At 40.1% G+C, this 25,806-nt stretch overlaps 2 protein-coding genes across 3 annotated transcripts in view; one reads left to right on the forward strand and one right to left on the reverse strand.

Moving 5' to 3' along the window:
• Positions 1-25,806, forward strand: part of PSMB7 (proteasome 20S subunit beta 7) — a 563,007-nt gene that overhangs the window by 91,625 nt on the left and 445,576 nt on the right. The window lies entirely within an intron of this gene.
• Positions 1-25,806, reverse strand: part of NEK6 (NIMA related kinase 6) — an 83,218-nt gene that overhangs the window by 53,656 nt on the left and 3,756 nt on the right. For both annotated transcript variants that reach the window (XM_050926274.1, XM_050926273.1), the window contains exon 2: positions 11,510-11,631. In XM_050926274.1, the coding sequence (XP_050782231.1) occupies positions 11,510-11,602 (93 nt within the window). In that variant the 5' untranslated portion in view covers positions 11,603-11,631. The remainder of the gene's footprint in view (positions 1-11,509; positions 11,632-25,806) is intronic.

The raw sequence follows: 25,806 nt of genomic DNA on the forward strand, positions 1-25,806 counted from the left end.
CTTTGTAAACTTTCATTCTTTAAATATACATTATTTACAATTGAGGCCCTAGCTGACAATCCCAGCAAAGGTACCCAGGATTGAACAGGATATGGAAACTGTACATTTTGATCATTTGAAAATAAAAGGAAAATTAAAAGTAATATGAAATGACAATCCTTTTCACATACCTCAAATATGGATATGGAAACTGAGAAGCCAGTCCTACCTACTGTTGCCACGGCCTAACCTCTTCTGTGGATAATGCATATTTATCAGTCCAGTACCTCTTACTAGCAGTATGCTCATGGCAGTATAGAATCTCTTTGGACTTTATATTTGTTGACAAGTCAGATTACACTTCCTTCTTTGCAACATCGGCAGAAATAAAAGTTACTAAAATATACAACTTAACAAAAAAGTATTTTTTAAAAAAACCTTCCAGGATTATAGCTGTTTGCCCAATTCTGAACTATAACCAAAAATAAATGAAAATATCTTGTTGGCAGAGGCTTTGTGACCAAGATCATATATTCCTCACACAAAACATTATAAAAACTCCATGTTCCTCAGCTGGAATTTTTGAGATGCCTGAGCTAAGAGATTGCTGAGCATTACAGTGTGTACAGCAAAGTCAAAGCATTTTCAGGAACTACCATCACCTTGACAAATACAGAACAACAACAATGGAATGCTATTCCACTGCAGCTGTAGGGAGGATGAAAGGACAGGTTGTATTAAAGACTATGATATACAAAATATAATTCTGTATAATAAATTGTCAATTAAAAGACTATCCAGTCTTTTCATCCTTTGTTCCCTTTTCCCAATGTCACTTTGTAGCTGGTAATATGTTTTGTTGCTACACCTTCTAATACATGCCTAAACTACCTCCCCATCACAGCTGTTCCAGGGATTGCCAAATGAGCATTAAAATGTAGGATAATTCTTAAAAGACTACACCATTTGTGAAACATACATATGGGTGGTTATGAATTCCAGCCAAGATGAAAATACCACAATACTATAAGGTTCAGTCTAAGCCTCCTAATGCAAGTAGGCACATGGTTGTGAATTTAACTCCAGGTCATCTTCATCAACCTTCCCAGTTTAAGTGCCCTAAAAGAGCAAAAACACTCATCTTCCCATAAAGTGACACTCACAATAATTGTTTTTGAAATATCAAAGCCAAAGGTCAATTTTTCCACCCCCAGAACTCCTAAACTATCTGAAACTGATTTTATTACTCTGGGCTGAAGAATCACAATTAGAATTTTAACTCAAGTACAATAATTTATACGATTAGGTTAATTAACGACTGGCATTTAGTTAAAAAAGGTCAGTCACGTGGAAATTGGAAGCTAATTACAGGGTATGTTTTCTTTTAACCATTATATTCTACAGCTTCATTTCTTTCCCTTCCCAAAAATCTGTACTTGTATGGAACGCAGCATGCTCCTCACGTACCCACCATACTCCTCACGTAGTCTGTGATCAAAACGTTTGTTTTATTCAATAAGATGAACAGGCTTATCAAGAGTTTTGCTGTGTCATATCATGTTTACAGGTTAGAATGCACTGCTATTAAAATTACAACAATGATTCAGGGCAAGTTTCTCCTCTACAGTGCTGCACTACATATTCTAGACTTGTAGAGCAGGAGAACTTTCACCAGTACTGTTTGGAGAAGAGAGTTTTGGCCTAAGGTTTGTCAGGTACATAACCCAATGTTTATGCAACAGCTGCTTTAGCATCCTATGAAGTATTGTTTCAGTTACTCATTATAAGTCTAAAAATCTCTGCTAATATTAGGAGCAATGGGAGGCTGTATAGAGTGAATTATATTAGCCAACCTTCAAATTCCAGAGCCATGGCAACTGTTTAAATTTACTTTATATAGGAGCATAGTATGAGAATTCTAAGTCTAGTCCATAGAGCAAGGGTGGGCAAACTACGGCCTGTGGGCCACATCCGGACAGTCTCTACGTAAAAGAATAAATGGACACAAATCTGACATCAAGAATAACAACATTCAAAAACCAGTTGGAGAACACTTCAGTCTCCCTGGCCACTCGATTACAGACCTAAAAGTCGCAATATTACAACAAAAAAACTTCAAAACCAGACTCCAAGGAGAGACTGCTGAATTGGAATTAATTTGCAAATTGGACACCATCAAACTAGGCTTGAATAAAGACTGGGAGTGGATGGGTCATTACACAAAGTAAAACTATTTCCCCATGCTTATCTCCCCACCCCACCCCAGTTCCTTACATCTCCTTGTCAATTGCTGGAAATTGGCCATTTTCATTACCACTACAAATAGTTCTTTTTCTCTCCTGCTGATAATAGCTCAGCTTAACTGATCACTCTCCTTATAGTGTGTACGGTAACACCATTGTTTCATGTTCTCTCTGTGTGTGTATGTATATATGTGTGTGTATGTGTATATATAATATATATATCTTCCTACTGTATTTTCCACTACATGCATCCGATGAAGTGGGCTGTAGCCCACAAAAGCTTATGCTCAAATAAATTTGTTAGTCTCTAAGGTGCCACAAGTACTCCTGTTCTTTTTGCAGATACAGATTAACATGGCTCCTACTCAAACTAGATTCTGAGTAGATACATTTTTCTTCACTGATTAACTCAGAAGAAGAAGAGAACACACAGATTTGGCCACAAATATTTGCACCTCTTGGTTGGTAAATATCTAAATATGGAAGTTTCCCTCCTGTTCTGTCCCTACACAAATGTACTCCAATGAAGGTGGATTCATTCAACTATCCTTTGTTATACAGTCAAATCATTATACTAACTGAATACGGACAAGACTAATCTAAACAAGGTGTCTCACTGTTTAAACACTCAAGATGTGTTATTTAAAGAAACAAAAGCTGCAGCTGTAAATAAGTGCCTCCTCAGACAGAGCACCTATTGAGTAAGAACTGGATGTTTGTGCAAGAACTTTGATAATTATGGGGTCAGTATTTCAGAGCACCAGAATGACCAGAAGGAATTGCTGTAGTTTCGTGGCAGTATGTGCCTACCACAGATACAAGCCTAGTAAAAAAAAAATATGGCCTTTGCTTATGTCAACAATGGTATCAAATACAGCTAGAAACATGCCTGCTGATCTGCTATTTTGGTGTCACTCTACTAATGGCAGCATTTCCAACCAATTATTTAAACTTACCATAGGACATACAGTCCTTACAAGGCTTTGGGCTATCTTTGCACAAACCCACTCTTTGAAATTTACATAGACTATGAAACTGTGATCAAAACCAAATTTGTGTCCCCCTAACTTTTAAATCATCATACATGCCAATGCCTAGCCATATACATGATTACTCCTGAGGGCATTCTCTGCCAAAAAATTAAAAATTCTGCACATAATATTTTAAAATTCTGCAGGCTTTATTTGTCAATAAATAAATGCAGAGACTCCAGCATGGCAGTGGGGAGCACAGGCCACTGGCTGCACAAAGGTGGGAGATCATCCTACAGCCTCCCCACCCAGGGGACACACGCTAGCGGCGAGGCTGCATCCAACCGACACAGCACAAGGCCTGGGCCTGTCCCAGAAACACCTTGGGGTCCTGCCCCTCCGTGCCAGGTGTGGGGCAGGCATGCTCAACCAGGCAGGATCCAAGTGTGGAGGGGCTCATTGCTGGGGAATCCAGGTGTGAGGTGAGAGGATTCTGTATGGGACAATGTGGGTGCAGGCAGCTCAACGTGGGGGTCTAGGTGCCAGGGGATCTGGATGCACAGAGGGTTGTTGGGGGTGGAGGGGCATTTCCAAGGTGCAGGAGCAATGGCACTCTGCAGGGGCTTCCAGGTGTAAGTGGCTGGGGCTCAGTGGAGAGATGTGAGGGGGTCTGGGTGCTGGAGGAGTGGGGCTCATCAGCGTGGGGGTCTGGGTGCTGCTAATTGGGGATCAGTGGTGTGAGGGTCTGGAAGTGGGGGCTCAGGGTGGTGCAAGGGTTGGGGCTCATCAGGGTGGGTGTTTGAGTGCAGGGAGCTCACTGGAGGGTGGTGTGGGTGCAGGGGGGGTGGGTCTGGAGGCAGGGGGTGTGAGTGCAGGAGGCACCAGATACAGGGGTTGAGATTCAATGGGGTGGGTTTTGGGTATGGAGGGTTCTGGGTGGGTCGTGGGTGTACAGGGTGAGGTTTGGGGATGGGAGGCCCGGATGCACAGGGGTTGGGTGAATGAGGGAGCAGCTCCCATACAGTGACCCCCTCCACCCGCAGCTGAGGAACAATGGGGGCAGGAAGCAGGGGAGGCTGCTGAGCTTCCTGCAGCTGGTGTAAGTTTCTGGGGGTGGGTCTGACACAGCCCCAGCCAGTGCCTGTAAGGGAACAGGAAGTCCCCTATCCTCTTCTGCCTCCAGACTGGCCAGGACTAGCAGCTGATCCCGGCTCAGGGTAGGAGCCACAGGCTGGGATGTCCCCAGCCCTGTGGTGATTTACCTCTCCATCAACTGCTCCGGTGCCTGAAACAATGTACCTGCACAGCTAAAGAATGGTGCGTGGCTGCTCCTGCAGCTTTCCTTTACTTCCCTGTCAGAAAGTCATTTTTCTGTGAGGAAGCTAAGAAATCTGTGGAGGATATGAATTCTGCACACATGCAGTGGTGCAGAATTCCCCCAGGAGTACATCATGGACACCGGAATGCAAGAAAGCAATCCACGTTTAACATGAATAGTAGCCATTTGCTTTTAATAAATTATCACACCCTAAATATGCATTTAAAATATTAATTTATATATAAAAACACTCTTGGTTTAAGTGTATGCCAAGAAATACATCTAGCAACTTCTTAACTTGAAAAATAAATAATGCTAATAGAGTGGCAGGAGCGGTGTTTCTCTCTCTCTCTTCCTTCTTCCCCTCTGCCCTCCCCCAAAAAAACCCCCACTTTTAATATGGCTAGCAGAGAAAGTCTGCTTGCCATGCTGGAGTTAACACTGGGTGATGACTGGACACCTCAGCTGATATGTTCTGGCATCCTCCAAGACTACAGCTGCACATTTACATATGCAATGACCTAGATTTGCATTTGCTATCGCAACCTATCAGACCTAATTAAAGTAACAGAGTTTTCATATGAAATAGGAGAGGATGTTACATTACGGCATGAACCAAAGAGCACGCTCAGGTCAGATGAAACCATACCAAGGAACTCCCCATTGATTAGGATAGTGTATTTTTTCCCTATGCCTATTTAAAAATTAACCACTTCCTATTTGTTAAAGGTAACTTCTGTCACTGTCTGTAATTCTTCTGACTATTGATACAAAGGAAAGGAACACACTTGACTTGGCTGGTAAATATCTAACTAGGAAAATTTCTCTCCTATTCTGACGCTTATACAAATATATTTCACTAATTTCATTATTTAAGAGGAACTACGTTTTCCTAGGTCCTTTTCAGTTCAATCCCTAACAATATATAGTTCAGCAAGCTGTCAGAGAACAGACAGAACTGCAGAAGTACAAGTCATGGATTACAAGTAGATAGATTTCCAAATGTACAATTCTGTAAAACTAAAAGGTAAGTTCAGTTGACCCTTCCACCACCACCAGACACACGTACCCTACCTAGGAGGCCTTCCACATTTCCAAGAGCGCTGCAGTCTGAGTGCAGGTGCCAGTGTTTGAAGGGCAGAACCTAGCAGTGGATCCTTCAGAACGAGGTTGAGACACATTGACGGGGCAGCTTTTTATTTAGTCATTTTTTGAATGTTCAGAGTATGTGTGAAATTCAATAATCTGAACAGTACTAATTCCAAAGCAGCTATAGGACTGAATCTAAACTGGGAAGAAAATTTTGAGCCAAAGGTTACTCTGTCCTTAGCTACACAATAAGTAGCATTTTTTTCTACTGTTCCGTAAAAGAACAAGACAAAAATTAAGCTCAGCTATAACCCTCATTCAAATAAATCAGATCTTCATTTTTAAGGAGAAATCCAGAGATTATTCCAAGAATCAGCTTGGGCAATGTCTCTACAGCACGCATTCCCTGTGAACTGTAACCACTGATACAAGAACGACAAATCTCAAAGTCAGGGGAGAACAGTATGGAAAAAAGCAACCATCCTCACATGCTTAAAGGAGAAGTTAACCAGATCTTTTGGGACAAAATGGTGGTGGTTAATGGGATTTCCTGCCAAATAGGAGAATTAATGAGATTTTACATTCTAAACAACCTAAGAGAGAAACTCCTAAAAGACATATGTAATAAGATGACTAATTATATCAGCTGCAGTGATATGAACCTTAATTATTAAGGAAACTCAGCCTATACACATGTCAGAGTGCAAAACAGTTCAGACAGACAGGGTGATGGTAGGTAGATTCCTACTTATAGATTTATATATTTACCCCTCTCTAGTAGTGCTTGGAGTAGAGCAATGGAGGCCCTGTTACACTGACACAAAACTAGACTTAGAAGGCTCTTTAGTTGCTCTTTAAGAAAACGCCAACTTTCTAATACATTCCTATTCAGCAGCTGGGTTAAGTTACTCTACGAAACAGGGTGCAAGATAGAACAGAGATGCCTTTGGGCTCTTACAAATGTGTTCTTTTTTCTGTATGGTCACATATCCCAACCATTGGTTACAACCTACAGATCTTATTCCTTATCAAGTTCTTCACAAACAAACTATGTAGAGATGGGGAAGTCATAGTCACAGCAACAAATACCAAAGTCGAAGGCACCAGTGGTAAATAACGTTCTCTTTCTGCATATGCATGTGTATACACATCTTAGACTGCACAGGTGAAGCAGATGTCTTTCAGTGCTTCCATCCAGCACTAAATGTCTTCCATCCAGTATTAAAATTGTTCAACTTCTCCTGAAGGACAGCAGCTACCAACAAGCAGAAGTGAAGAGCCACAAGGTTTGGGGAGAATTTTTGGAGAATTTTGAAATGTGCACCTGACTAAGCTTTTACTTCAGAATCTGAAGGATGAGTGTGTTGGGGGCATGGGAGAGAGAGAAGTGTTCTGCAGATAGACTTTGTCAGTCTCTGGAGAGACTGACAATGCATTTTACTAGTATTAAATTCATACTATTATTAAAAAACTACACTGTTGAGACCTACTGCATAATGCTTTGAGAGCTGGCGGAGAAGCGGCCACTGCAATTTCAGGCAGAGACTAGGACAATGTGGTCACTGTAGGATGCGAGACTAGACAGTAAAATCTCAGCACAATCATAATATGACATGGAGTTGTGTCTGTATTGCTGCTTCTCAGAGGCATGGAGAGATTTGAGTCTGAGTGTTGCTACAGGATGGAAATATTCTGTGATAATTGTTCGGTGTGTAAACAATAAAAGCTCATGTTAATAAATAATAAGTTCAGTTGTTTTATTCCAGCCTGATTGGCATGAAAGGAAGTCAGCACTTGCCATAAGTCTGAACTAGTGGCAACCAGGTCACAGAATGCTCAAAATACTTCTGACCTACCTAAAGGTTCTTAAAAATTGGTTAACAAATAGTTAAAAAGTTAGCCATTACAATCTTTAGTTACCAATAAAAACATTTTTCCCCTGTAGGAGCATGAAATTAATTATTTCTTATAAAAGAACAAAAAAGCATTCGCTCAATTAATTTTCTGAAATCTCATTAAAAAATTTAGCCTGACTAAGTCACAGACTTCTGACCTGAATTTTAATTATCTTTACGCTGGATGTAAGCTTTTTTCTGATATTTGAAATGCATCATTAATTCTAAGGCAACTGCTTCTATGCTTTTAAAGTGCAGGCGTCACCTGAATGACATTTACCACAAACTAACTTCACCTTTGAAAAACCTCTGAGTTGGTACATGGGGAAGACTTAGCATATGCAGTATAATGCGTGTGTATTCAAAGGACTGATTTAATATCACCATCCATCATTCCAATCTCTTTATGATCTGTCAAACTGTACATCCATACTCATAAAATAAAACCTTGCTGAAAAAATTTCAGTTCGTTTTGAGATTGAAATTCTTTTTCTGGTGTGGATTTACAAAAATACACTAGAAGAATCAATTGGTTTATGTAGGGTTTCTAAGCTCTACCAGCCAGAACAGGAAAATACTGGGCTGGTAAATGTGAATTATTGTTCAAATATCAGACAGCTATTGTGGTAAGGAGAGCAGCTGATGACTGTATGCTCTCAGTTTTTGGACTTCACAGCCTCAGAAACCAGCATGATAATCTCTGATATCCTGAATCTGAATTGTTAGCTACAATTCAAAGTCTGATGAACAACTTGGCTCCAGTTTGAAATGTTATCTTCTCTACTAGCGAAAAATTAGTACTGGCTAATGAAAAGTCAACAGGAAAAGAGAAAAGCTAACTTTGAATTCGTACGCTAAACCAATATTCAGCAGGAGAAACTGAATAAAAAGCTGGATGCCTCAGGGAATTATAAATGGGACAGAGACTTTCACTGCTAAGTGAATCCAATCTAAATCAGTAGTGACCAAAATTTGTTATCATGAGCAATCCTAGTATCTGAGAACTGTAAAAATAAGGGTCACAGAACAGACACTGGATTGTGTTACTGTTTTTATAAAACCAAATTTCAGTCAATAAAAATGATGAAAAAGCTATATTTTTAGAACTGTATTTTACATACTTCGCATAGTATTTACTCCTCTGCTACCCAGAGCAAACAAATAATTTGGGTATTTCACTGATTGCCAGCTTGCAGTCAGGAACATTACTAGGAAACCATTCTGTTTCTTTTTACAAACTTCATAGGAACAATGCTGGGCTGATATCCTTGCTGTGATTTTAGAAGATCCTCTCTCTCTCTCTCTCTCTCTCTCTATATATATATATATATATTCACTTACTCTAATTAGAAAACTTCTAAGTATGAAGTTCTATTGTGAGTCATAAGGAAAAGGTTAACTAAAACACTAAATATAAATACTGCAGATGAGCAGCTAGGGATGGTTCTAAACTAGCACTGCAAATCTCCTGGGGCAAGTTTGAAACAAATTGTGACATGTAGTCAATTTATCTCTCAAAGATGAAATTATATACCTTTTTATTGTATCTGCAACTTATAAAAAAATAAATATCAAGCCACCAGAGTACAGCTACTATAGCCCCAAATTTTTATTTAGCAGAAAAATACTCCAGAATCTGAACTATACATGAGGCAGGCAACAGCGAAGATCAGGCTATAACTGGAAAGCTATGTTGGTACTAGCAGCTCACGTAGTATTAAGAAAAGCAAATGCCACTTCCCCACCTGTGCAGAAGCACTTTAGTGGCAGCATTAGCTGTAGAAGGGCACTGAATAAAAGCACATAGTCTTATTATGGAAGTGTTGTCTAGTAATTGGAGAAGGAGATGGGGAGTCAACGGTCCTGGAATTCTATTTCCAGCTCAGCCACGGACTTATTATGCAACATTTGGTCAGCCATTGCCTCCACTTTGCCACCTGTAAAATGGAGATAATACGCTTTTGTGAAGTGTTTGAAACTGTAAGATGAAAAGTGCTAAAAGCTTTTTTCAACCAAAGAGTGAAAACTACTGTTAGGAAAGGCCTTTGGGATAGGGGTATACTCCTGGTCTGGTCCATCTGCAAACGAAGGCACAACCTTGACTGAAGAAAAGAAACCATTCCATTTAGATTATTCTCTCACTCTCTGCCACTTCCCCTCCTTTTTTTGCTGAGACTTTAAAAGCCAACACACTGCCTGCTCTGCAGAAACACTGAAGTCCCATGCGTGACACTTTTCATAAGAGATGTTTAATCAACATTACCCTCCCTCCCACCCTAAACTGCAGCATAGCATGTTAGCATTACTAACGCCCTCAGAGACAAGTATCGCTGCATTTCATGGCGCAGAATTATGTAGTTTGAGATTCTTCCACAGAAGAGGTACCACAAAACTAAGAAGTCCTCTAATTACACTTATGCCAAATGAAAAACCAGATATTCTGCAATAAACAAACCATCATCACCTTGACACACAAGGAAATTGTGATAATCTTTGCTTCAGAAGTTACTATATTTTGTTTCTTTTTACAATAAACTGTGTTATAAAACTAACATTTCACCTTCTCTATTTCTCTGGTTTATTCAGCACCAGGGCTATTAAAAAGGAGTAAAGATACAAGAGCTCTTTTCCTCACCCCCAATTTCCAACCTGGATCGTCCTCAGAACAGCTGATATACTTAGACACCTCCACTGATATAATTTAGATACTAACAGGAGAGGGGGAAATCTTCACTGAACAACGACCATTCAGCGAAATGAGGTTGCTCAGCAGCAAGGTAAAGGCAGAACATAGAGTACTACCTACTAATTACACTTAACTATGTTATTACAAATTCTAACATGTGCTCCACGATGCCATGAATGTATCTGCTGCTTAAGAACACTTCCTAATCTTGTTCATGAAATAATTACAGGGGCTCTACCCTGCCAAATGAGGCAGTAATTAACCCTAATTGCTCAAAATGCAACTGGCTAATTATAGGAGATTAATCAAGGGGATTCAATTATTATTAAATGACTTAATATGACAAATTGCTGCATTAGGAGAGGGGGGCCGTGCTCCATACAATGTATTTTCAAAGCAGCACTACACAATATATATTCATTGTTGTACTGTATAATCAGACAACCCATTGTTTTTGGAATCTTGTATCTATGTTTTGCTACAGCTTTCCTAATGAATTATTCCTGTCCAAGGAACCTCAACACCCCACTGGATCCAATACTTAAAGTGACAAATTAACACCCAACTTCCCAGTAAGACTTCTAGCACTCTTCTCTACCTTTAAGGCTTTTTGTTAACTGCATTAGGTACTATGCAGGTAAAAATTAACTGTTCGAATAATATCTGCAGCCTTAAACACCCTGCAAGGAGGGAGGTAGCCCCAAGCCATACCAACAAAAATAATTTCTTGGTTAAACTGAAAATCTGCAGTTAGTCTGGAAATAAGACCTAATGATATCTTTATCCTCTACCCCTTTTGTCGACTGTCAGTTACAGAGGGAGAGTATCATACAGGGAAATATGTTTGTGCAGACAAAAAATATAAAGGAATGATGCTCCCAGAGGCTCAAAAGATGGAAAGAGAGCATACAATTTCATCTGGACTGACCTATTTCTTGTGTTTGGTATTTATCACTAAAATATTCACTATTAAAATATTCCAGTAGATAAATAAAGAATATATTTATCATTAAAATTCAAACAGCTTCTTTTCTTTGGCCTCTCTTTAAGGAACCACAGCAGTCAACAAAGTCAGCATTCTACCAGTATAAGCTTTTTATAAGCCAATTTTATAAGCCAACTTGCTACAGGTACCATTGAAAATGTTTCCCATTCCACTTGTAATCATCAAAAATGGGTTTGAAGGAACACTGTCAAGCTATTTGGCCCAAAAATGTATATACCTTAAAGACTATAATAATCTTAACATTTAAAAAAAGGATATAAAAAAGGACTCCATGGAGTCTTTAAGGAGAAAAAAGGGGGATTAAAGAGATAAATGTGCTTACTTGAGGATCATGCTGATATTCCGGCCCTGGCACTTTGCAGAGAGGGTTGTTCTGGTCCCCTAGATGATGTGGATGGTTATGCTGTCCTTCCATGATAACATGCCAATCTTTGCCCTAGAATTCTGTTGAAATAAAAAAAGAAAGCCATGTCACTGTTACCAATCCAACATATTGAAAGTGGAAAGAATTTGCAAGATGAGTCTGTCTGGGTATGTGCATACATGTATTTGTACATAAACAGAGAAAGAGAGGATAGTCTTTTCTTCTCCTTCACTCCAGTGGATGTTCCAGTGCACAGAACTCTTGAAGAAAGAATCCTGCATCTTCCACCACAGCTTCCAGAGTCTCAGCACGTCACAAATACACTACTCAGAGTCCTTCCAGCTTGCGGTATGCAGAAAGCAGTGGGTCAAGTACATTCTGAGTCTCCACAGACAACAGCAAGGGGGGAAGAAGCCTCGTGATATCATAACCATCTTTGATTTCCATGAAAGCTTTCACACTGATCAGAATATCAAAAACAGTTAATGTTTGTATGTTCTATCTTTATGTTACCGATACAAGATCTTGCTTTCACCAATTCAAATACGAATTAATTTTGCACTAATAGCTGGCACTGCCACCAATAAAGCTACATGGCCTAAATGTAATTATATACAAAGGCAAGAATAATATAAGAAAAGTTAGCACTTTTCTCACTGATAAAAGAAAGAAACCAAAAAAAAATTAGTAAGAGCAAGTAAAAGAAAACTCTTTCTTCAAGAAAGTATTTCATATCATATCTAACTGCTCTTCCTGGCACACTATCTTGCATTGGGAGGAATTACAGATCTGATAGGTCTCTCATCTCTAGTAACTCTTTAAATCAGATGGCATATCAATTGTAAACACATCATGGACTTTTACCAATTTAAAAATACAGAAGTAAACTGATTGTGAGCCAATAATGTTGTCCAATGAGCCTGTATTTTGATATCTTTCAACATTCAGATCCCGCATAGGTTTGTTGGTGTCCTCCATCCCACCCATATCTATTCAGCGGAATCTATATAAAACAAAAAAGTGAAATCCTCCATCTAAAGCATTTTTAATTTTCTTTCTTTCTTTACAGAGGTATGTATAACCCTGATGATGGCCTGTACAAACCTCCAGATGCCCTTAACAAGGGTTAGCAGATGTAGAGTGATGCAATAACGGACCTCGGTGTTTTTCTGAGCCATACCTCCCATTTCCTGACTAGACAGTTCCTCTTCCAAAGCATTTCTTTTTACACCTCTAAGAGACTATCCCTTCAGCACCTTTTCTGATGCTGGGAAGCAGGAACAAGCCAACTACCTGTTTTTATTTATTTTAATTTATCTTTAGCAATATGACAAGTGCAAGTCTTTGGGTTAATCTCAATCAAGCAGCACAGAAGAAGGCTGCAAGGTCAGGGATTGTCTGAATGGAGAGGAGGAAAGATTAAAAGGGAAAAAAATCTGCATAAGTAAGTATGAGTTCCAAGTAGCTTCATTAACTTCTTTAGGGAGAAGAGCTGTATTTTTGATCTGACAGGAAAAGAATTTGATGGAGCCATAAATGAAGACCCTTTAGGGTTTAAAGCTTCAGCTGCATTTGGAGTAAAATTGTTTTCCAAGCAGATCAGGAAGATAGAGTATCAGTAAACATTGTAAGTTAAGTGTCAATGAATTCTGAGAAAAATTTTCTAGGGTCACCTTGAAACATAAGAACATAAGAATGGCCCTACTGGTTCAGATCAAAGGTCCATCAAGCCCAGTATCCTGTCTTCCGACAGTGGCCAGGTGCCTTAGAGGGAATGAACAGAACAAGCAATCATCAAAAGATCCATTCTCTGTTGCTCATTCCCAGCTTCTGGCAAACAGAGGCTAGGGACACCACTCCTGCCCATCCTGGCTAATAGCCATTGATGGACCTATCCTCCATGAACTTATCTAGTTCTTTTTTGAAACCTGTTATAGTCTTGTCCTTCACATCATCCTCTGGCAAGGAGTTCCACAAGTTGACTGTGCATTGTGTGAAGAAATACTTCCTTTTGTTTGTTTTAAACCTGCTGCCTATTAATTTCATTTGGTGACACCTAGTTCTTGTGTTATGAGAAGTAGTAAACAACACTTCCTTCTCTACTTTCTCTACCCCAGTCATGATTTTATGGACCTCAATGATATTTCCTCTTAGAAGCCTCTTATCCAAGCTGAAAAGCCCCAGTCTTATTAATCTCTCCTCATACGGAAGCCGTTCCACACCCCTAATCATTTTTGTTCCCCTTTTCCAATTCCAGTATATCTTTTTTGAGATGGGATGACCACATCTGCACACAGTATTCAAGATGTGGGCATACCATGGATTTATAGAGGTAACATGATATTTTCTGTCCTATTATCTATCCCTTTCTTAATTATTTCCAGCATTCTGTTCGCTTTTTTGACTGACACTACACGCTGGGTGGATGTTTTCAGAAAACTATCCACAATGACGCCAAGATCTCTTTCTTGAGTGGTACATCTAATTCAGACCCCATCATTTTATACGGGGATTATGCTTTCCAATGTGCATTACTTGAAATTTAATGTTGATAAATGCAATCTGCCATTTTGTTGCTCATTCACCCAATTCTGAGAGATCCTTTTGTAGCTCTTCGCAGTCTGTCTGGGTCTTAACTTTCTTTAGTAATTTTGTATCATCTGCAAATTTTGCCACCTCACTGTTTACCCTTTTTCCAGATCATTTATGAATATGTTGAACAGGACTGGTCCCAGAACAGACCCCTGGGGAACACAACTATTTACCTCTCTCCATTCTGAAATCTGACCATTTATTCCTACCCTTTGTTTCCTATCTTTTAACCAGTTACCAATCCATGGGAGAACCTTCCCTCTTATCCCATGACCGCTTACTTTACAAAAGAGTCTTTGGTGAGGGACCTTATCAAAAGCTTTCTGAAAATCTAAGTACACTATATCTACTGGATACTCCTGGTCCACATGCTTGTTGGCCTCCTCAAAGAATTCTAGCAGATTGGTGAGGCATGATTTCCCTTTACTAAAACCATGTTGACTCTTCCTCAACAAATTATATTCATCTATATGTCTGATAATATTGTTCTTTATTGTAGTTTCAATCAGTTTGCCTGGTACTGAAGTCAGGCTTACAGGCCTGTAATTGCCGGGATCACTTCTGGAGCCCTTTTTAAAAATTGGCATCACATTAGCTATCCTCCAGTCATCTGGTACAGAAGCTGATTTAAATGATTAATTACAGACTACAGTTAGTAGTTCTGCAATTTCACATTTGAGTTCATTCAGAACTCTTCAGTGAATACCACCTGGTCCTGGTGACCTACTGCTGTTTAATTTATCAGTTTGTTCCAAAACCTCCTCTAACAATACCTCAATCTGGGACAGTTCCTCAGATCTGCCACCTAAAAAGAGTGGCTCAGGTTTGGGAATCTCCCTCAAATCCTCAATCATGAAGACCGAGGCAAAGAATTCTTTAGTTTCTCTGCAATGGCCTTATCGTCCTTGAGTTGCTCCTTTAGCACCTTGATCATCCAGTGGCCCCACTGGTTGTTTAGCAGGCTTCCTGCTTCTGATGTACTTAAATATATAATATATATATGCTATTACTTTCTGAGTCTTTGGATAACTGTTCTTCAAATTCTTTTTTGGCCTTCCTAATTGTATTTTTACAGTTCATTTGCCAACGTTTATGCACCTATTTTCCTCAATAGGATTTAACTTTCACTTTTTAAAGGATGCCTTTTTGCCTCTCATTGCTTCTTTTACTTTGCTGTTTACCCACGGTGGCTCTTTTCTGGTTTTCTTACTATGTTTTTTAATTTGGGGGTATACATTTAAGTTGAGTTTGTATTATGGTGTCTTTCAAAAGTTTCCACACAGCTAGCAGATATTTCACTTTTGGCATTGTACCCTTTAATTTCTGTTTAACTAACCACCTCATTTTTGTGTAGCTCCCCTTTCTGAAATTAAACGCTACAGTGTTGGGCCTCATCACAAAGATTCCCATATAGCAGTGTTGTTGTAGCCGAGTTGGTCTCAGGATATTAGAGAGACATGGTGGGTGAGATAATATCTTTTATTGGACCAACTTCTGTTGGTGAGGGAGACAAGCTTTCAAGCTTACACAGAGCTCTTCTTCAGGTCTGAGTACATTTCCCAGGCACAAAGAAGAGCGCTATGTAGCTCAAAACTTGCCTTTCTCACCAACATATGTTGGTCCAATAAAAGGTATTACCTCACCCACCTTGTCTCTCTCATAAATTAGCGGACAGAATAGTAAGCTGCTCTTTTGGACCATTCGGTTTTGATTTCATAGGACATCAGCAATTAAGCAGCAGATTCTGGCTCCGGCCCCATCTGACCATTCCCTCTAGTGATAAAGTGTAAAACTGGGTAGGCATCCTGGTGAAAGGAGTGCCTTCTCCTTCAGGCCATACTTCCACTTACCTGCACATAATACGACAAAGAAACAGGAAGAACTGGAAGTATTAGACCATACGCTAAATTATGACTTCATTGGCAATGAGACTTGGTAGAATAAGTCTGATGATTGGAATATTGGCATAGAGAGGTATAGCTTGTTCAGGAAGATAAAAAGGGAGAAGGTGTTGCATTCTGAGGTCCAGAAGGAGAGCAGACTAGTGGAAAGTCTATGGGTAAAGATAAAAGTAGTAAAAAAATAGGGGTGATGTCATGGTAGGAGTCTACTATAGACCACCGAATCAGGAAGAGGAGGTGGAGGAGGTATTTCTAGAATAAACAACAGAAATATCCAAAACGTAAGACCTGGTAGTAATGTGGGACTTTAATTACCCTGACATTTGTTGGAAAAGCAAGACACAAACTTTCCAGTGAGCTCTTGGAATGTATTGGGGACAACTTTTTGTTTCAGAAAGTGGAGGAAATAACCAGGGGACAGCCATTTTAGACATGATTCTGACCAACAGAGAGGACTGCTTGCAAATCTGCGGCTGAAGACAATTTGGGTGAAAGTGATCACGAAATGATAGATTTTGTGATTCTAAGGAGACAAAGGAGCGAGTAGCAGAATAAGGAGAATGGTATTCAAAAAAGCAGACTTTAACAAGATAAGGTCCATGGGGAAGAAAATCTAAGGGAAAAAGAAGTTTCAGACAACTAGCAGTTTCTCAAGGACGACACAATATTAAAGACAACTGAAAACTAACCCGATGCAAAGGAAAGACAGGAAGAATAGTAAGAGGCCAATATGACTCCATCAGGAGCTCTTTACCTGAAAATCAAAAAGGAATCCCATAAAGAGTGGAAACATGGATGAATTTCTAAGGAGTACAAAAGAATAGCATAAGTATGTAGTGAAAAATCAGAAAGGCTAATGCACACAATGAGTTACACCTACAAAGGGACATAAAGGCAATAAGTAGTTCTTCAGAGCACGAGAAACAAAGGAAAGCAGAGGACCTCTCCTTAGTGGGAAAGGAGAGCTAATAACTGATGGGATCAAGGAAAGTGAGGAATTGCTTCAGTCTTCACTAAAAAAGTTAATGGCAAAGCACAATTACGAGGAAGGAATGCAGGCCAAAATACAGAAAGAACAGGTTAACAAAGTTGGTAGGGTCTGATGAAATTCATCCTAGAGTACTTAAGGAAGTGGCTGAAGAAAACTCGGAACTGTTAGCAATTATCTTTGCAAACCCGTGGAGGATGGGTGAGGTCCCAGAAGACTGGAGGAGGGCAAACATAGTACCTATCTTTTAAAAGGGGAACAAAGAGGACCCCAGGAATTGTGGAGCAATCAGTCTAACTTCGATACCTGGAAAGATACTAGAACAAAATATTAAACAATTTGTAAGCACATAGAGGATAACAGGATGATAAGGAATAGCCCATATGGATTTGTCAAGAACAAATCATGTAAAATCATACTCAAACAGCAGTTATCTATAGTTCACTGTCAAATGGGGAAGGCATATCCAGTGGGGGCCCACAGGAGTCAGTCCGAGATCCAGTTCTCGATATCTTTATTAATAATTTTGATAATGGAGTGGAGAGTATGCTTATGATTTGAAGATGACACCAAGCTGGAGGTGGTGTCCTTTAGAGGACAGGATTAGAATTCAAAACAGCCCTGCCAAATCGGAGAATTTGTTTGAATTCAACAAGATGATATTTAATAAAGACAAGTGCAAAGTACTTCATTCAGGAAGGAAAAATCAAATGTACAACTACTAAATGGGCAATAACTGGCTAGGTGGTAGTGCTGTCGAAAAGGATCTGGGGCTACAGTGCATCACAAATTGAAGGAGGCAACAATGTGATGCACTGGCAAAGAAGGCTAATACTCTGGGATGTATTAACAGGAATGCCATATGTAAGACATGAGAGAGAATTGTCCTGCTCCACTTGGCGCTGCTGAGCCTCAGCTGGAGTACTGCATCCAATTCTAGGCACCACACTTTAGGAAAGATGTGGACAAACTGGAGAGAGTCCAATGGATAACAACGAAAACAAAAGATTTAGAAAACCTGATCTATGAGGAAAGGTTAAAAAAACTGGGCATGTTTAATCCTGAGAAAAGAAGGGGGCAAGACTCTGATAATCTTCAGCTATATTAAGGGCTATTATAAAGAGGACTGTGATCAATTATCTTCCATCCACTGACGACAAGACAAGAAGTAATGGAGTTAATCTGAAGCAAGGGAGAGCCCGGTTAGCTATTAGGGAAAACTTCCTAACTATCAGGGTGGTTAAGCACTGGAATAAGCTTCCAAGGGAGGTTGGGGAATCCCCATCATTGTAGATTTTTAAGAACAGGTTAGACAAATGCCTGTCAGCAGTCATCTTAGCCCTGCTTCAGCACCGGAGCCTGAACTTGTTGACTTCGTGAGTTCCCTTTTATCTCCTTCATTCCTACGATTCTATAAGACTCTTCCAGTTCAAGAAGTGAGAACAATTCACTTTATCCTCCGAGCACAGGAACTCGCTGACCAAGAGAAAAACGTATGAAACTCAGGGCCGGTGCAAGGATACTTTGCGCCCTAGGCAAAACTTCCACCTCTCCCCCCAGAGCATCGATTATAAACTTTCAAAAATGAATACTGCATAATATGGCATTGATCATTAGAATTAATACATGTTCAGCCTGAAAATTTATTAATTTCATTATTTAGTCTACATATTTAATGAAAATAAATGAATAACCTGACGGGGTGTGGGGCTGGCTGGCTTCAGGCAGGGGGGGTGCGGCAGGGGTTGGCTCGAGACAAGGGGGTGCGGGGATGGCTGGAGGCAGGGGAGGAGGTGTGGGAGAGGTTGGCTGGAGACAGGGTGCGGGGCTGGGTGTGGGGTTGGCTGGAGGCAGGGCAGCGGGTGTGGGGCTGGCTGGAGACAGGGGGTGCTGCAGGGGCTGGCTGCGGGCAGGGTGGTGGGTAGACATTCTGGGCCATCCCTAGACATTCTGGGGCCCTAAACCACCTTCCCGTGGGGGCAGGGTCCGGGGGAGGGGGAGGCTTTGTGGGGGATGGGGCTGGCTTTCAGGGCAGGGCGGGGCTGAACAGGGGCAGGGGCTTTGGGGCAGAGCCAGAGCAGCGCAGCACCCCTGGTGTCCAGAGGAGGAATGACATCAGTTCCCGGCTGGCCAGAGCTGATCAAAGCTGCAGTGCCAGGTGAGCATCCCAGACATTTTGGTCACCGCTTTTTGGCGCCCTCCAATCTTGGCGCCCTAGGCGGCTGCCTAGTTTGCCTAAGAGTTTCACCAGGGCCAGTGCAACCATAAGACAGGGGTAGGCAACCTGAGGAACACGAGCTGATTTTCAGTGGCACTCACACTGCCCGGGTCCTGGCCACCAGTCTGGGGGGGTGGGGGTGTGTGTCTGCATTTTAAATTTTAATTTTACATGAAGCTTCTTACACATTTTAAAACCCTGATTTATTTTACATACAACAATAGTTTAGTTATACATTATAGACTTATAGAAAGAGTCCTTCTAAAAACATTAAAATGTATTACTAGCATGCAAAACCTTGGATTGGAGTGAATAAATGAAGACTTGGAACACAACCTCTGAAAGGATGTCGACCCCTGCTCTAAGACTTGCTTCCATAGTGATACAACGACATAAAGCTCGGTCATCCCTGGCACCAGGCAACAATTGGGAAAATGGCAAACTTTAAGAACAGAAAAATAACTGAAATTAGATTGAGAAAGGGAAAGTAATACACAAATGATGATCTAACCTATAATTAAAATCTCTCACGGGTCTGCAAGGATTTTTAAAACTGTCCAACCTTATGTTGACCAGCAGAATACTGAAAATAAAAGCTGAGCCCTATGTGATAAAGTACAAGCAAAGGTAAGTTATTAGTTTTTTATTATTTTAAATCATATTTGCTTTTTTTAAATTCTAGTCATCATCTTCCAATTTTCCTTCTACCAAGAAAGTTGAATCTGGCCTTCACTGGATTCTCCCACAAAGATTAATACATATTCCAAGCACAAAAATACAATTGAAACTTCCAATATGACTTGTGTTCAAAAGGACTCCAATGCACTTGGTAAACTCAGAATAAATCTTATTTCTCCGGGGTGGGGGAGGTGGGGTGGTGATGTTGTTACAAACTTAGCTGAGCTGTGCAAGCTAAAAAATTATTCTGCCAAGCCAAAGTTATTTTACATACTGTTACCAACATTTATTAATATTTTGCACAGTTTGTAAGTAAGGTAGTTAAGTATGATCCCCCTTCTATAAATTGGTAAACTGAAGTAAGGATGTAAGTGACTTGCCCAATTCATTTGCAGTGACACAAATAAAATCCAAATTCTCAACTGTCAGACCATGCCTAACTTACGATCACACTCCGTAAACAAAACCTGTACTTTGTACGTCATTTGAAATAGTAAAAAGGACAGTGGCTGTTATGCATACAGACTTATAGCTCTGTGCTCTACATCCCCAACATACCATCTGCAGGGTGGGCACCATTTAAAACATTACATAAGTTGAGGGAAGACTTCAGGATCATCATCTGTTAGTAGCTCAAAATTACAAAGCTGACATTACACCACAACCTAGGGTCACCTGAATGGTTAGGATTCAACCACCCCCCCAAAATGTTCTTTTCATACAAGTTGGTGTGTTGGAGAAAGCAATAGGTGGAAGATCTGTTAGAATACAGTGACACCAATGCACTGACCAAGGAACAAAGAGAAAAAAAGAACAGTACTGCAGATACATTTGTTCCATTTCTCCCTTCCAGCAATTACAAGAGACAGCGTCTCAGTAGAGGCTCCTACAGAAGTTACAGAACTGAAGGGGGGAGGACGGAAAGAGTATACAACAGCTGCCAACAGAGTAGTTTCTGATAACTTGTTCTATCAGCAGCCAATAACCTGCACTCTCTTATTTCATTCATAGTCACTTATTCCTTATTTTCTATCTAAAATTTCCCTTCATCCCACACAAATTGTGCTAAAAAATGGGACACTGAAAATGTATTGTCGTCATAAACCTGAAGTGCTGAGTCAAAACCCAAAAGGAAATCTAACTTGCATTTAAGCTGCCAGTAATGTGGTTACTGAAAGGAGTAGTGAAATCCAGTACCCACACCACAACTCAGATTCCTGCACCTCAAGACATCACATCTGGGCTTATCTTAAATCTGTAGAGAAGGGTGGGGGATCATCATGTGGTTTCAAGTATGACTGGATTACTTTTATACCTCTACAACTTCACATAAGACTAAGGCTGTCTACACCTGTCATTTAAAGTGCAAAAAGTCCCTTTTTTGTGCTAAAACCACGGGAGCATTTACACTTGTTAATGACTTTTTGCAGTGAAACTCAGAAGTTTCACTGCAAAAAGAAAACCACCTTCATGAGAGGCATACAGTTCTTACTACTGTTGGTTTTGCACTGTTATGAAAGTGAAGACAGGTTCTACCAGTGTAAACACTTTTTAGCCTCCAAAAGATCTCTCATAGTTCCAAAAGTGACCACTCTGGCCAGCATCGCTGCTCCTCTGACCCTAGATAAACGGATGTCCACCCCTCCCACTGTAAGCCCTGGGAAGTTTGAAACTCCCTTTCCCTTTGCTTACAGATGTGGCAGGGAAAGTAGCCAGACAGCAGGTTTTTTTAAAAAATGCCATGAAACGAACAAGTAGTAATGGGGCTGCTGGGACATGAAGCAGTGCAGCACAGAGCACTGAGCAGGGACCCAGAATGCCTTCCGTTCACCCCCTCCTTCCCACAAGGCCTATCGAGAGAGCTGCACTGTGAGATAGCTGCCCTAAAGCGCTGCTCTCATCGGTGACGGAAGGGCTGCTAGTGTAAACACTCTTCGATGCCTGAGGAATTAAGTGAGTACACAAACCAGTGCTTTTCTTTCACCGGTTCCCTATCACCAGTGAAACTTACAGCGCAAAAACCCTGCAAGCGTAGCCATATCCTAAGTAAAAGTTCGTGGGTGTTGGGAAGGAAAAGACTGAAAGAGACATGAATGAAAGAGCCCTGAGAATGTTATAGACCAGCCAAATTTACAAGTAAACTGCTGGAAATCCAATCTTTGTGCAATAACTTTTTGAGAACACAAAGTCAGATCAAAGCAACCCTGTCTGGAAAAGTGAAATTCCCCTGTTGGCTGAACAGTGTGAAGCAGTTTGCTCCCTTAGCTGAGTACAGTGATCCTCATTCCTACTCAAATGGATCTCCGGTATATATGAATGCACCATCTAGATCCAATGTAAACAGGAGCCACAGGCATAACTCCTCTTTTACTTCCTAATCTTTATTACCACAAGTTCCCATCAAAGATAACTAATGTGGTATGGTATTTCCGCACAGTGTCACATGCAGCATGAAAATAACTTGCATAACATCTTAGTAAATGAAATAACGACTGAGGGAAATTAAATGTCTTTACGCAAAAGAATATTTGATCCAGGTTATCTCTTTGTTTAAGCACAAAAGTGAGTATACACCATAGCCTTTCTAGGAGGAGCAGGGAAATGTATCCTGTCACAATGAATCATATTTAGAGATTCAAGATAGTCAGAATGACTAGAGGCAGGGAATGAATGTAGTCCATGTCCCGATACCTTTATTCAAAGTGAAAAAATCCCATGAATAGTTAATAGAAGTATGTGTGGATTGAAGTACTACTCAATCTGAGTAGATGTATCAGATTCTGGGCCTGAAAGCAAGGCTTCTCGTCAAACTATTTATTCAGAATTTAAATATTAAATACTAAATGGCCCAGGAAATGCAAGAAGACTTTGAACAGAGTGTTTTTGGCTAGTAAAATAACATGCCCACTTATTCATCCATCCGCGCTTCAGGTACTGTGTCGGTCCTGGGTCACCTCTTTGTGGCTGGTCTGATAACTGTTCCAAGAGTTATCATGCATGACATGCATCTAATGAAGTGGGTATTCACCCACGAAAGCTCATGCTCCAATATGTCTGTTAGTCTATAAGGTGCCACAGGATTCTTTGCTGCTTTTACAGATCCAGACTAACACAGCTACCCCTCTGATACTGTTCCAAGAGTATAACAACTGTGACAAGATAAGATCTAGTGTCCAAAATGGTGTCAGAAACCTTTTCTCCAGCAGTCTTGGCAAGCACTGAGCGAGACAGGGAACTTTGTTATGTATTAATGCACCAAGGGCATCTGAGCACTGACTTCCTTATACTTTAAACGACAACAGTTGGAAAATGAGGGGGATCATCTACAGCTCAAGTCATCAGAAGAATTTTTGCATTGGAGGTTGCGTTTTGTTCTATTAGTACTATTAGTTAAAGAGACGTAGGAGCAGACAGAATTTTGCTGGTTAGGTATAACACAACCTACCATAACACATGGATGTACAGTGACATTTTAAAAATATCCACTGTCTTTTTAGGAATATGAAATTGAGAATTAAATAAATGCTTTAAAAACTTCCAGTGCCAATGCTCAGAACCAGCACTCATCATGCGAGTCACAAAGTTTTAGATTATTTCCCCTATCCCTCAGAGACCACATCATGCTACTTCCATACTACATGTTTGCTACTAGCCATACAAAAGACAGGAACAAATTTTGAGTTTTCCATGTTGCAGTAGAACAAGCTACAGATTCATTCTGAAACCTGACAGCATTCTTTCTGTTTTCCCAGTGCTGGCCATTTGATTATGAAAAGAGGTTGGGGTTCCCATGAGGAAAACATCAAGGCTTCTGTTGTATTGATCTACCAGCCAGGAAAGCTATAAAAGCAACAAACATTCAGCCACTCTCACACCTGGACAAACATTTTGGTTCAAACTGCCCCTACCTAGATCATAAAACAAACATTCCCACTACCAAAGAATAGTAAGAGCCCTATAGTACAGCACCTGCCAAAAACAAAGTGCTGAACATTTCTGGGTTGGTCTAAATATAAAAGTGTTTTAAAAGTCATAATATGAACTTCAGTTTGTTTTCATTGTCCGGGAGAGAGGAGTACAAAGAATCAGCATGAGTAAGAAAAAGTAACATTAGATGTTAACATTCTTTCACTTTTAATAATCTGTAGGTTTATTAGTAACACAGGTAAGGAAGATCATGGTGGGTTGTTTTTTTTTGTTTGTTTGTTTTTAAAGTCCTTTTAATAATAATACGTATCTCTTACATAGCACTTTTCATCAGTAGATCTCAAAGCCCTTTATAAAAATCAGTGTCATTATTCCCATTTTACAGATGAGGAAATTAAGGCACAGCGAGGGAAAGGTGACTTGCCCAAGGAGACCCAATGGGCCACTGGTCAAAGTGGGAACAAAACCCAGATCTCTGAATTCTGATCCAGCGCTCCATCCACTAGACATGGAATCTCTCTTAGAAACACCCCCAAGTAATTTGTGCATTGTGTGTTGTTGTCAGAGCCATCAAATTTATAATTCTCTAAAAAGTGGGACCTAAAATAATTAGGATTTATAAAGGTTTCTTATTTAAAAAGAAAGCATAATAAAAAAAATCCTACATGCACAGAGAACATACTGATATGGGCTGCAGTTTACTGACAGATTCCCTTTTTGCCTCTTACCACCTAAGACAATTAAGTTTCACACTTAAAAATTGGAGATACCGGAATGCATTAAAATATTAGATCCCAGCTGCCATACTCGAACATTGATTCATATCCATAGTCTAACCCTGATCTTACATCCCATCTACCATAGCTTGCCTTAGGGACAGAGTAAAGTCCAAAAAGATATCAAGTTATTTGTAAATCTGAGAAGCCAAGCCAGTCAGCAGATCACATGAAACTCAGGCATTTCTAAGAGAACCATAACTCTTTGGGTTCCTTAGGAAACCCAAGGTACCAGGACAGATTAGACGATGGGAAAGTAAATTAACAGCTGAGAACAACATAGCTACCATAAGCATGTAGAAGAGTTTATTAGGCAGAGTATTAGGGTTTGGTTAGTGTTTGCTTAAAGTACCGTAGCTGCAAGCAAATAAAGGAGTAAGAATAAAATCAGTTTTGAAAAGAGATATGGCTCAGCTAACATGACACCAGCTCTGATCCCCGCTGACACCTAAGGGACAGAGTGTCCTGCTCGAAACTGGCAGTTCTGCTATTCCAGGCTCTTACTGGCATACACTCACACCATAGGTAGACTGGCAAGCTTATCCTCAGCAAGCGTTCTGATAAGAGGGCCTTCAGACTGCTGCTAACAACGGAGAAGCACTTTTTAATTTGTGTCAGCAAAGGCTCCTGAATTGTATGCAGAGAATTTTACAATAAACTGTTGCATATTTTTCAAGTTTTATGACACTTTAAATAAAAACAGGCGAAAAGGTAACTAAAGCCAGTATTCCAGTTGCACTTTTAAACATGAACACAACGTGGTAGAGAACACTGGGAATGGCTGCTATAGTTAAAAGCTACAAAACTGCTTACAACCTTCCATCTTCCCAGCCCCATTTTCAGATGCTTATACTTTTCTAACAAACGAGTCGAAAAGGTTATTTGAAACGCCCACATTCTGGGCTGAAGTTTCCCTACCAGATCTCTTTATAGTGAAATTTATGGATTAAAGAAAGCTACATGTGTAAAGGCTAATTTGTAGTTAACGAGTATACTGAAGACTGAATTACCAATTGATACCACAAGTCAGTCATTCTAACTTCTTTGTATATAATTAATACCTTTTTAAACCTTTGTTATTTAAATCTGGAACTAGTCGGGCTATGTTACATGCACAATATGGGGCAGACTATCCCACCAACTCATAAGAGCTAACTACCACAAAACCTTAAACG

The sequence above is a fragment of the Gopherus flavomarginatus genome, chromosome 17 (genome assembly GCF_025201925.1).
Source record: "Gopherus flavomarginatus isolate rGopFla2 chromosome 17, rGopFla2.mat.asm, whole genome shotgun sequence".
Lineage (NCBI taxonomy): Eukaryota > Metazoa > Chordata > Testudines > Testudinidae > Gopherus > Gopherus flavomarginatus.